This window comes from Danio rerio, chromosome 19 (assembly GCF_049306965.1).
Source record: "Danio rerio strain Tuebingen ecotype United States chromosome 19, GRCz12tu, whole genome shotgun sequence".
In the NCBI taxonomy this organism is placed as follows: Eukaryota; Metazoa; Chordata; class Actinopteri; order Cypriniformes; family Danionidae; genus Danio; species Danio rerio.
Window position 1 is genome coordinate 14,286,138 of NC_133194.1, and position 12,185 is coordinate 14,298,322.

Below are 12,185 nucleotides of genomic sequence, written 5' to 3' on the forward strand. Positions count from 1 at the left end.
TTTGTGGATTTATTAAAGTAGGCAGGTGCAAAATATTTGCATGGGTCTTATGTTTTTTATAAAACAATTTAGATTTATTGATGCTTGTTCTTTTATGCTGATTGTGAGGGCAAGCTTTGGCAGCACTTTGAAGACTTAACTTTTGTCTGTAATGTTCCTACTAAAGAAAGACAACTTTGATATATGTTTAAGTACATTTTTAATAACTAGATGTTCTGTTTGGTTTCATACAGAGTGCATATTTAATGCGTTTGCTTGCATTTTTTTATTAATTCATCCAAAGTTTTAGACCACTTCAATGTGGTCATGTCATTGGCCCTTGAACATTTCCTGGTCGCTACCAAACTATTTCATAACTGTAACAAGAGGCAATTCAATCATAACTTAATGTTAAAACAGCTATCTCAACATTATTTATCAATATGTAGTTCTTTTTGGATTCTCTGAAAAATGTAAAACAGGGCATCCATTGGGATTATTGTTTTTGTTTACATGCCTCAAAATGGTCTATAGCAGTTTCTACTCCCAAACTCAGTGAACACAAAACAGTGTCGAACCTGATTTAGCACTAAAATATTAGCTGACAGCCAAATTTTGCTGTGGTGTGTACATGGCCAGTATCTAATCGCTTGTTGTTTTGGATAAAGTTAATAAAAACAAAAACGCTCTTATTAACATTACGGATTTACTGTTTGTTGCTTTAGTTTGTTATACCTGCTTATGACAATATATAGGCTGTCACATAGACACTGTTTTAAGCACTCACAAGCAGTTCCTCATGGTTACATAAAGTGTCAAGTACCTGTCAAACCCATGTTTCTGAAATATACTGTCAGGACAGGTGTTTAGTTTACTATTGGAGAACATCTGTAGTTATATAACAGATCTGTCTTCAGACGGTCTTCTTCCTGTCTCCTGCAGAGGCACGTGTACTCTATTTACCATAATTCATGCATATGTCACTAGGCTTACCTCGAGCACATTGGTTGGTCCTCTCAATTCTTTTGATAAATAATGCAAGTTATGTAATTCCCACTTTTTAATCAGTTGGGGGTGTGTGTGTGGTCTAGAATATGGCATTTGTGACTTTTTTTAGGCAAAATAGGGCACATTTACTCTAAAGATTGTGACTTGTGCCAAAATTTTAGAGTATAATAGAGTTCTATGAGCAGCAAATGCTATGAAAAATCTAAAGAATGACAGAGATGACTTTCATCCTTTGAATGTATATTTTAAAGTATTGACCTCATTGTAAAAATCTATTTGTTTTTTTGAGTAAACTCTTAATTTCCCAAAGCAGTTTGTTGACTTAACTTAAAACCCTAAATAAATCCACTGCCTTTAAATAATTAAGATGATTTACTGATGATTTATAAATGATTTATAGTGCTATTTAAGAATTCAAAGCCTTAGATGTTCATCTAATAGATATGGGTTTACTTTTGTTTCTGAAGCTATTAGATTTTATAATTTTGTAATGTAAAGGGGACGCTGGACCAAGGACGTGCAGATTTAAATGCAGGGTTTATTATGCAGAGAATGGTCAGGCAAGCAACAATCAACACAGGAGCAAAAAGACGTATACGGGCAATCCAGAGTCATTGTCAATAAACAGGCAGATGGTCAAAAGAGGCAGGCAGCAGATAACATAAAAAAACAAAGCAAGGTTCAAGAACAGAAGGCAAGGCAAGGAAACCACGTCGTGGTGTTCACTAACAGTATAACAAGACTCAATAAGAGTGTGTGTTAGCAATCAGCCAGGATTAGAAACCGGTGTTTGTGTGCAGTGCATGACTGGATTTTGTAGTCCGTATAATGGCGGATTTGTAGTTCTATGGGATCTGTGGGATCTGCCTGGATTAGATCACTGGTGATGTGACAAATTTAAAGTGTATCAGGTTTTGTGTTTATTTTCTGATGTATTTAAAGGTTAATTGCTTCTGTGAATGTCATGCTGAAGCACTCTGGGCTGTTTTTTATTAATTTCATATTATACTGTTTTTATGTTAATTTTTGTTTATGTTATGTTATGCGGAACATTTTTTTTACCTTTATGTTTTTGAAAATATTAGCATTTAAATGGTATTTAGGAATTGTGACCATTTACATGCATCCACTAAATAGACTTTAAAAAGCAGTATTGTGCATCCAGGCCAGATGATGGCAATGTCATATGCTATTTTGAGGAGCTTAAATAGACTGTTCAATAGAACAGATCAAATCAGGTCTATAGTTCAGAGCAGAGCGCGTTAGTTGTGTGCCTCGCTTACACATTGCTTAATACACACAGGGTGTACAGCAATACTCAAATAATGTTTACAAATGAAAAAGAATTAAAGGATTAGAATATTACAAAAAATATTAGTTTCTAGCCTACATGATTATAAAAACCATACTTTCCTGCCTTCTTCATCTTAGGGGGCTTTTTCAGTTTATTCATAACAACTTGCTTTTGTATAATGTTAATATTTTTTAGGATATGCATATTTATATTTGTTTTATTAAAAACAAACTTAGATTTGCCCACCTGTCAGGTTTTGGACCATATGGGGCATAGCATGTGTATTAGGATATAACTCTAGTTTTTTGACCACACTTCGTTAATGTTGTTCATTTATTTGTTTGCTTGAAATTAGAACAGAATTTAGAAATAGTGTAGAAACAAATCTTTGCGCTTAACAAACTAAATTAATTATGTATAGGCTAATAGATGTCTGTGCGTACAACACGTTTCCCTATACACGAGAGTAAAAGAGAAAGTAGACAATGAGGAGGCTCATCTCTCATTCTTGTGCTGTAGAAGCTCTGTTTAACTGTTTTCTCTCTAGTGAAGTGTTCAGTTTTTACACTTACAAAGTCCGCCATTTAAATAGCAAATGCGCTATGGTGCGGCGCAACTGACTTTTAAAGGGAATGGGAGGTGAGACTCTGATTGGTTTGTTCTCAAAACACACCTATAACTCATTAAGAAAATAAGCTCAACCCTGTTAGACCATGCGCCACAGCGCAAAGCTTATTTTTTTGTCCTTAAAATAGCAAAACTGGATTCTGACACGCCCTTTATGTGTTTGCACCCTGCACTTTGAGCATGAATCATCAAAATAGAGCCCAGTGTGTCTGTGTACACACAATCATGTTATCCTAAGGTTAACCTGTTGTTATCCTGACAATGATTGTTTACACAGTGTCCCTTTACAAAGAAATGTTGCCATCCAACGCCTTGGCATGTATTACAGCAAATTTGTCAATTTTAGCCTGATCTGTGTGAAAAACTAATAAAAAGATTTCAGTTTTCAAAACAAAGTGCAAAAAAAAAAAGACATAGACAACAAAGGCAAAGTACGTGATAGTAGTGTTGTTGCAGTGTTTGACAACAATCTATCAGCAAAGTGTTGATTTATACTGTATCTCAGTACTAACAAAATGGAGACAAATTATACATAGACACAAGCGCTGATCCACTGACAGCATTTCTTAACTTCCCTACAGGTGCTGTTTAAAATCCTTAATCAAAAGAAGTTTAACCAAGACGTAACAAGATAACAAGGCTTATAGTCGCTGGAGCCAACGTGCTCCCTCTCCCCAAAATATAAACCAAACCACTGAGAATTAGCAAGAAAATAAATATTTATTTACAGAAAATATAGAGCTAAATGACATCGGGAGGGGTTAAGCCACAAACAATAATAAGAGAGGAATCGATATATATATATATATATATATATATATATATATATATATATATATATATATATATATATATATATATATATATAGAGAGAGAGAGAGAGAGAGAGAGAGAGAGAGAGAGAGAGAGAGAGAGAGAGAGAGAGAGAGAGAGAGAGAGATGGTGGGGAGCTGAGGAATCAATGTTCTCCTGTGTTTTAAATATGGCCACCACCAATCCAAGCACCAATCGTGATCTGCCGTAATCCACTGCATCTGCGAATAATTGAAAATGAGAGAGAAAGAGCAAGAGAGAGAGAAAGGAAAACACCAGACACACACACACTACAACTACTCATTGAACTTTAAACTTTGTTGAACTCATAAAAACTCTTTGAGTTTTGGCTACATCATTGTTGTGTAAATGCAATCAAACAATGCTATCATCTATTGAGTCTTCTGAGCTGCCTGCCTAAACATCTTTTTTAATAACTGTACATGTTCTACAGTAAGGACAGATTAATTATTTTGCCTGAAATATGAGGCTTCCATCGTATCATTTGTAAATAATGCAAGTCAGTAAAATATCTCAAAGCACCCTAGATTGCTGATGGAGTTGAAAACTGCTGATATTTTAAAAAACTTTACTGAAAATTGTGTTTCCACTAGGCATATTTTAAATTCATAGATTTAGTTTGTACACTTGGCTAATAGATACACAATTAAGACAGCCCAATGGTGACACAATCTCAGAATTTGACCCCATAGCTTATCTGTGAAGCAAGCCTGCAACTTGGAGTAAATTTGTTTTGAATATAACAATAATCCTTTATTTTTTGTTTCACAGCGTGGGATGGACAGCCTCTCCATGAGGTCATCGGACAGTGATGTAAGCGACGTGTCCGCTATGTCGAGTGCGTCTCGTCTTAGCAGCACGAGCTACATGTCTGTCCAGTCAGAAAGAGTGCGAGCGAGCCGCAAGATCAGGTAAACACACTAAAGTCTCTGAGCTCTCATGTGGATGTCTCTTCAGTCTGGTCAAACCCACTGCACTTCTGCTGAGTTCAGGTTTGGCTCTGCTTGCCTTGTATATGAACCAAACCTCTGAACTTGCTGAGAGTGGCCAATGACTGAGATGACATCACATGACTTTGTACAAGTGAATTTCATAAAAAAATGTCCCAATTCATATTTCATCCCAGCATCAAAAGGGTAACTTTTATTTTTCAAACAAATTCTAATTACTGTTATGCAATATATATAGACGACTGTTTTAGCGATTGGTAAATTAAGCGTGTAAAATGTGCAAAAATATTACAAATGTTTTTGAAAGAAGACGTTTATGTTTATTCAGGCAGGAATTATTTGATCAAATACAGTATATACATAATTAATTTGTTGTGTCTTCTATTATTTTCTATTAATATTTTATAAAAAATATATGTAATTTTATTTAAATTGAATTATATATTAAATTAAAACTAAATAATATATATTATATTTTAAAACTATATATATATATATATATATATATATATATATATATATATATGTATATATATATATATATATATATATATATATATATATATATATATATATATATATATATTTATTTATTTTATTTATTTATTTATTTATTTTTTTAACATACACAAATTCAAAAAGAACCAAAGGTCAAAAGGGAGATTGCAAGGTACCAGCTTCTGCTTTAAACTGAACTGATTGAGTATTTACTATTAAATATCTACTTCAAAAATATACAGACCCATGTAAAATACAGTAAAACACCCTAAATCTGTTAAAACCCATCAATCTGATAATGGTTGAGTTTGCAGCTGGATATTATTAGGAGATTGCTGACAGGAACAGTGAACAGCTCTGCTAGAATGTGTCTGAAACTCATAGGCCAGTTTATTTATAGCAGAAACACCATTAAGCCTCGCTAGATCCTCCTGTATGGGCATGCGTCCGTTCTAAAACACTTACAGGACATTAATTTGTACAACTGTACAGATATATTAAATAGTTCACACAAAAATACACAAAGAGAGACTTTCACTTTCAATTCACACATAGTTTGCGAATAAACAGACTTGCATGTTGCCTACTAGTTGCAGACGCAATCATGAGTTTGAAGTAATCCATCACAGAACAGAAGAAAGTGCATTACTTCTCGCGGCCCACCTGCAGGATCGCTGCCTGAGGCCCACTAGTGGGCCACGGCTCACCAGTTGAGAATCCCTGCTTTATCGGATGAAATTAACTATTTGCAGTTGTGCCATCCAGTGGACACAATTGGAACAGCAGCTTCTTTTATTGAAAAATTGCAGCTTGTTTTTATTTTTACAGAATCATGTAGCGGGCTGCATTTAACCTGTTTTCGGGCCTGATCCGGCCGTACGTTTGACACCCCTGGTCTAGAGTGTACTTTTAAGGCTTTGTTGTGTTTATAAGATGCAGAGCAATGTGTGCTCATACTTCATTTGTTGAAAATCACGGTATTTGTTCATGTATCTTACTTTGATTATATACAGCTCAGCAAACATGAAAACGACTGTTATATTTCGTAGTTTCTCTGAAAAGCTGCCATCAAGAGGCTCTGATTGGTCAGCTAACCAAATGATCTGTGATTAGCGGATCAGCTCCACGTCTCAAGGAAAAGCATCACACCCCTTCAAGCACGCGATTTTGTAAATACTGCAAGTCAGAGTAGCTGTTAGCCGTATCAGTTTGTGCTTGAATCAGACAGAGGACACAGATGAACCTCACGCCAGCTCTCGAAAATAAAATCTTACAAGTGTCTTTCACATATATTCAGGTTATAAGCATATGTAAGTAATATGAAACATTCACATATCTTTTGCAAGTTTGTTATTTAAGATGTAGAGCACGGGGAAAGCAGCTGCATAGAGAGACACTGGTAAAGGTTATGGGTGTTTACAGTGGTTTGACGGATAAATACAGTAGATAATTTGTAAGCGGTGCCAAAGCGGTGTTTACATCCTTGTTTATGTCCTTACTACAACATAGCGTAAAAGTTAGAAACTGTGCATGTAATTGATCAATTTTAACAAATAAAAATACTTACAGGTTGTGGCTCACAATCCATAGCTTTGTCTATTATGATTGTAGCTGCTCCTTCTTTGAAGAGTTTTTTTTTTAGCCGAATCGACATCACACATCAAATACATTACACATCAACTAAAGTTCAAAATATCACATTGTGGTTAATCCATCTCCAGTATCACATGAACCTTCAGAATTATAAATATAACTAAGATTTTATTTTTATCAATTCAAAAGATTTGACACTTTTTATAAATCTCTGCTCAATCAAATATATGAATATATGAATTTACAAATTTGGTGATGAAGTATGAAACGGACAAGTTTTGACTGTTTTTGTCAAATTGAGATGGCATCACTGTTTAATCTTTATTGCCATTGTTTGACTTCACAGTTTTATACTATTATTTTGTCATCAGAATATTTTATTTACATCATCTGCATGTCTGTCAGGCTCATGGCTGTCTTTTTTTTGTCTTTTTCTTGCATGCTTCCTTTCTTGGTGTCACGGCATTGTTTATGTGTCTGTGTGTCCGTCTATGTGTGTGTGTGTGTGTGTGTGTATATGTTTATCAGTCGTGGAGAGGCACTTCAGAGTCAGGGAGAAGAGGGCACTGTTGTTGTGGAAGAGCTGGTTGAGGCATCTACAGCCAGTGTACAGAGGGCGGGGCTTGAAGGGGAGGGAGGCAGGTCTATTGAGCATCCAGAGGAGGAGGAGGAAGAGGAGGAACCTGAGAGGTTAGAGGAAAATAGTCCTATACAACTGGCCAATTATCCTACAACTAGTGTTAATAAGTTGATCCCTACCAACTTAGTGTCATCTAGCTATTGTCCATAGCTAATGTTCCCTGTCACTGTGTCACTAAATCGAACTACTGTAAATAGAGGCAAGAAAACGCTTAAAATGGAAATGTTTATAGTTGTAAGTTTATGTTCTTCCATAGTCACAGTGCTTAAAATTGACAATGTTACTCACTCTTTATTCATCGCAAACCTGACTTATTCTTTTCTTGAACATGAAGACGATATTTTTAAGAAAGCTGGAAATATGTAACTATTGACTTTTATTTTAGTTGTTTTTCTTACATTGAATGTAAATTGTTACATGTTTTCAGCTTTCTTTAATATACAGTATAGTTAGTTTTCAACAAAATAAAGAAGATTTATAAAGATTAGAACATTTGTTGATGAATAAATAGTTAGTAAATGTTCCTTTTTAGGTGATCAATCCCTTAAAAAATGGAGCTGTGGTTGCCAGAACCTATCCGATATAAATATTATATCCGATATAATTATTATTATTTTGGTTTGACAGATAAATTCACAAAGCAATTAACTAAAATTAACTAATACAATGATAAAGCCTATATATATATATATATATATATATATATATATATATATATATATATATATATATATATATATATATATATATATATATATATATATATATATTGTGTTTATTATTATATATATTATTGTATTATTATAATAATATTATTATTATTTTATTTTATTTTTTGTTCTTAAGTTCAATTAGCTACATTTATTATATGGAAAATTAGGCGTGTCATAATAATTACAATCAGGGCTTGACACAACTTTTTTGATCACCAGCCACTGTGGCTAGTAGTTTTCCAACAGTACTAGCCACTCGACATTTTCACTAGCCACAATTTTATTGTTGGGAAGATATATTTTATACACATAAATATGACTTTGATATGCTAAAATTACTTGATGTAGAGTTTGCGTTATCTCTACATGCCTCTTCATTCATTTCACTTTTTGTGTGTTGTGTATGAGCTTGCTCAATAATCATGAGCAAATGGGTCAGGGTTTCATATGTTACAATTAGTTTTAATTTCACATAATTTTCAGAGCCCAAAATGATGGATTTATAAAATTTATCTCTGACCACACCATACTTAAACAGTTAATTATTTCTTAGCCACAAATTTTAAATGTGTTAAAACTAGCAAAATACAGCTGAATACTATACTTTTTATTCAACAAAACATATGCACTGTCACATGTCCTGGCTAAAGGTCCCAGATCACCTGTTAACTACACATAAATGGAGAGTTAATGTCCCATTAAAGCAATATTATTGTAAAAAAAACAAGATAATTAAACCATATTAATGTAAAAGAAAGCAGGTAAAATAATCTGTTAAATAATATATATCCATAAATCCATAAATAATCCGTTTAAAGACTGGTTAAAGCAAAAGCAACTGGCGCTGCTTAAACTCTCTTGATTTATGATTTTTTTACCCCCCTTGATTTATGATTATTTATACTTTTGAATTGATTATGGGATTGTTGAATTATTATCTTTCTTGCAACAACTTTTAACGTTGAAAAGTTTGAGAATGTGACTTTTATTTACAGTTTTAGTAGTAAATAGTGGTATATTGTCGGGGTTGGTGTTAAAAATTATGGTACAAAAACCTGGTAAAAAACTGCCAGTACATTGTCTCTTACTTTACAGACTTGATTCTCTATATTCATTCATTCATTTTCCTTTGGCTTAGTGCCTTTATTCATCAAGGGTCACCACAGCTGAATGAACCGCCAACTTTTCCAGCATATGTTTTAAGCAGCGGATGTGCTTCCAGCTGCAACCCAACATCAGGAAACACCCATACGCTCTCACATTCACACACATACACCAAGGCCAGTTTAATTTATTCACTTCAGCTGTACCGCATGTATTTGGACTGTGAGGGAAACCGGAGCACCTGGAGAAAACTATATCTATAACTATAATCTATTATTTCAAAACAACAAAAAAGGTCAATAAAGGTCATTTTATTAAAAGGTAGAGTTGAATTTCCAACATCAAAAGTTGACAGAGTAGAGATCAACATCCCATTATGCAATTCACAACTGTAAATAAGCAGAAAATAGTTGAAAATCACAAAAGATGGAAACATTAAAAGATTTTTTTACAGTATATATATATATATATATATATATATATATATATATATATATATATATATATATATATATATATATATATATATATAAATTGCCTTTAAAATAGTTGATGCACTTCTTTAACATTTTTCAGTGTACATAACTTGTCATTCAGTTTTGTGTTGCTAGTTCTTGATAACCCTTCTCACCACTGCCCTAAAATTTGTCATATTGTCTCGAAAGATTTTGTGTCTTACATAATACCAGTGTCATCTGTAACCCCTGGAGAGTGTCGCAGGAACAGCTGCCGTCTTCTTCCCAATTAGAGCAAAAAACAAGAAAAAACACCCTTATGTTCTCAAGCATTTCCTGAGATTTACACTTCAAGACATTTCTGTACCATTTGTGGGTCACTAATTGAATATAGATGAAGTGTTTGTGATCATTAAAATGCTACAGCAGATAAAGTAGAATTTTAATGATATTCGCTGAATATTTCACCAATTAGCAACTGCAGTAGCGTGAATTCTTACATAACCAGAGTTCTATGGTCTCGTACAGATGTTGAGCATCGTAGACTGCATTTTTATTAGTCAGTCAAAGCAGCGACAGCACTCTTGAAAATCCTTTAATCCTCTTTCTGCTTGACAATACAGTACAATGGTCATTCATAACGGGTTAATGAGAGACAATCTCATTCATGGAGTCAAAGGCTGTCTGTTGTAGTCAGGAAAGGTAATTTCCTGTCAGTTTATTGTGCTTTAATGCACAATTATTAGATTTGGCCCAAACAGCAGAAGCGAAAACGTTCTTTATCTTTGTAGAGTTTCCACAAAAACCTGTAAAGAGCTGGAGGTGGTTCATTAAAGAACCAATTAGCCTTACTCCTTCTTTGTCATGTGAAGAGAGATGACCAAGTCCTTCTGCCACCCACCACTTCCGTTTGTTTTGTCTGAGAAAATTATCCTCAATACACATTCTTTTATCAGGTCATACGATAATATGGTCGAATACTGAAAAACAGTGTTGCACAATGATACTGTAACCCTGCAATAATTTATATCTAATCCAGTATTTATTTATTTATTTATTTATTTATTTATTTATTTATTTATTTATTTATTTATTTATTTATTTATTTATACATTAATTCATTCATTAATTCATTCATTAATTTTAAATATACAGCAAAAATGATGCTGTAAAATTAGCATTACAAGGTTTTCTAATAAAATATATATTTAATCTATTTACTGATGGTAAAACTGAAATTTTCTAAAGTACATAACCTGAGAAAAGTCTTTTGGCCTTTCCTAATTTTAGGAACAACAAATAATTACTTCTAGTTGATTATTTGGTATCACTAGTGGCTTATATGAAAGGCAAAGGCCTCTAGTTATAAGGTCATGGGGCAGTGGAAAAAGAATTAATGTCTTTGACTCCCATGAGCTAGGAGGACCGCATCCATACATTCCTGCAATGATGCTAATAACCTATTAATATTAATCTGGAATGGCAGAGAAAGCATGATTGCAGGACTCCCAGAGTTCATCAAGATTTTATTATACATGTTCAATGCCTCCTCCTTCATTTTACCCCAGAAATGCAATGTTCATATCAGGTGACTGGGCTGGCCAATCCTGGAGCACCTTGACCTTCTTTGCTTTCAGGAACTTTGATGTGAAAACTGTAGCATCAAAAGGAGCACTGTCCTAGTGAAGAATTTGCCCTATGCTTTGGTTTGTAATGCAATAGGCAGCACAAATGTCTTGACACCTCAAGTTGTTGATGTTGCCATCCACTCTGCAAAACTCTCGCACTCCCCATACTCAACATAACACCAAACCATGATTTTTTTTCCTCACCACACTTGACTGATTTCTGTAAGAATCATGGGTCCATGTGGGTTCCAATATTTGTGATGATTGGGATGCAGTTCAACAGATGATTAATCAAAAAATCTACCTTCTGCCACTTTTCCAAATAATCAACTAGATGTCAAGTTATTATTAGTTGCTCTTTTAATTGGGATTGACGACAAGGCTTTTGTCAGGTAGTGTAGGTTTTACTCTTCAGTGTCAAATGATTCTTTATAAATAATTTTAATATGTTGACTTATTTCTCTGGAAACTTTCCTGTTGTTATCAATGATTTATTTTGAATAATACATTATTAATAAAAAAGGCTCCACACTTTTGAACAGTAGGCCATGAAGAATTTACTGCCCTAAACTGCCACCCAGCCTTAAATAAATGAATGGTTATGCCATTAGACATTAAAACTGTATTTATATAAAAATAAACATCATGTGAAGTCAAATCACATGAAACTCAAATCGATCGATCTAGTCCAGAAAGACGACAAAATTAGCTGTGATGTTTACATTCTAAGACACAATAAGAATTAGTAAAAAGCAAAATGTGTCAAATTTTGTATTCTTTCAGACTTTGTGAAGCTCACACAGCTCTGTATTAGATAAAGCCAATATTTGTTTCCTAATATTGCAGTCTGATCTTAACGAGA

The 12,185-nt window shown here is 33.7% G+C and overlaps 1 protein-coding gene across 50 annotated transcripts in view; it reads left to right on the plus strand.

The window, feature by feature from the left end:
• Nucleotides 1-12,185, plus strand: part of rims2b (regulating synaptic membrane exocytosis 2b) — a 254,309-nt gene that overhangs the window by 212,538 nt on the left and 29,586 nt on the right. For 48 of the 50 annotated variants that reach the window (XM_073931581.1, XM_073931575.1, XM_073931579.1 and 45 more), the window contains 2 exons: nucleotides 4,514-4,653; nucleotides 7,312-7,473. In XM_073931581.1, coding sequence (XP_073787682.1) covers nucleotides 4,514-4,653; nucleotides 7,312-7,473 — 302 coding nt within the window. The remainder of the gene's footprint in view (nucleotides 1-4,513; nucleotides 4,654-7,311; nucleotides 7,474-12,185) is intronic. The other 2 variants (XM_073931591.1, XM_073931592.1) reach the window with 1 other exon arrangement.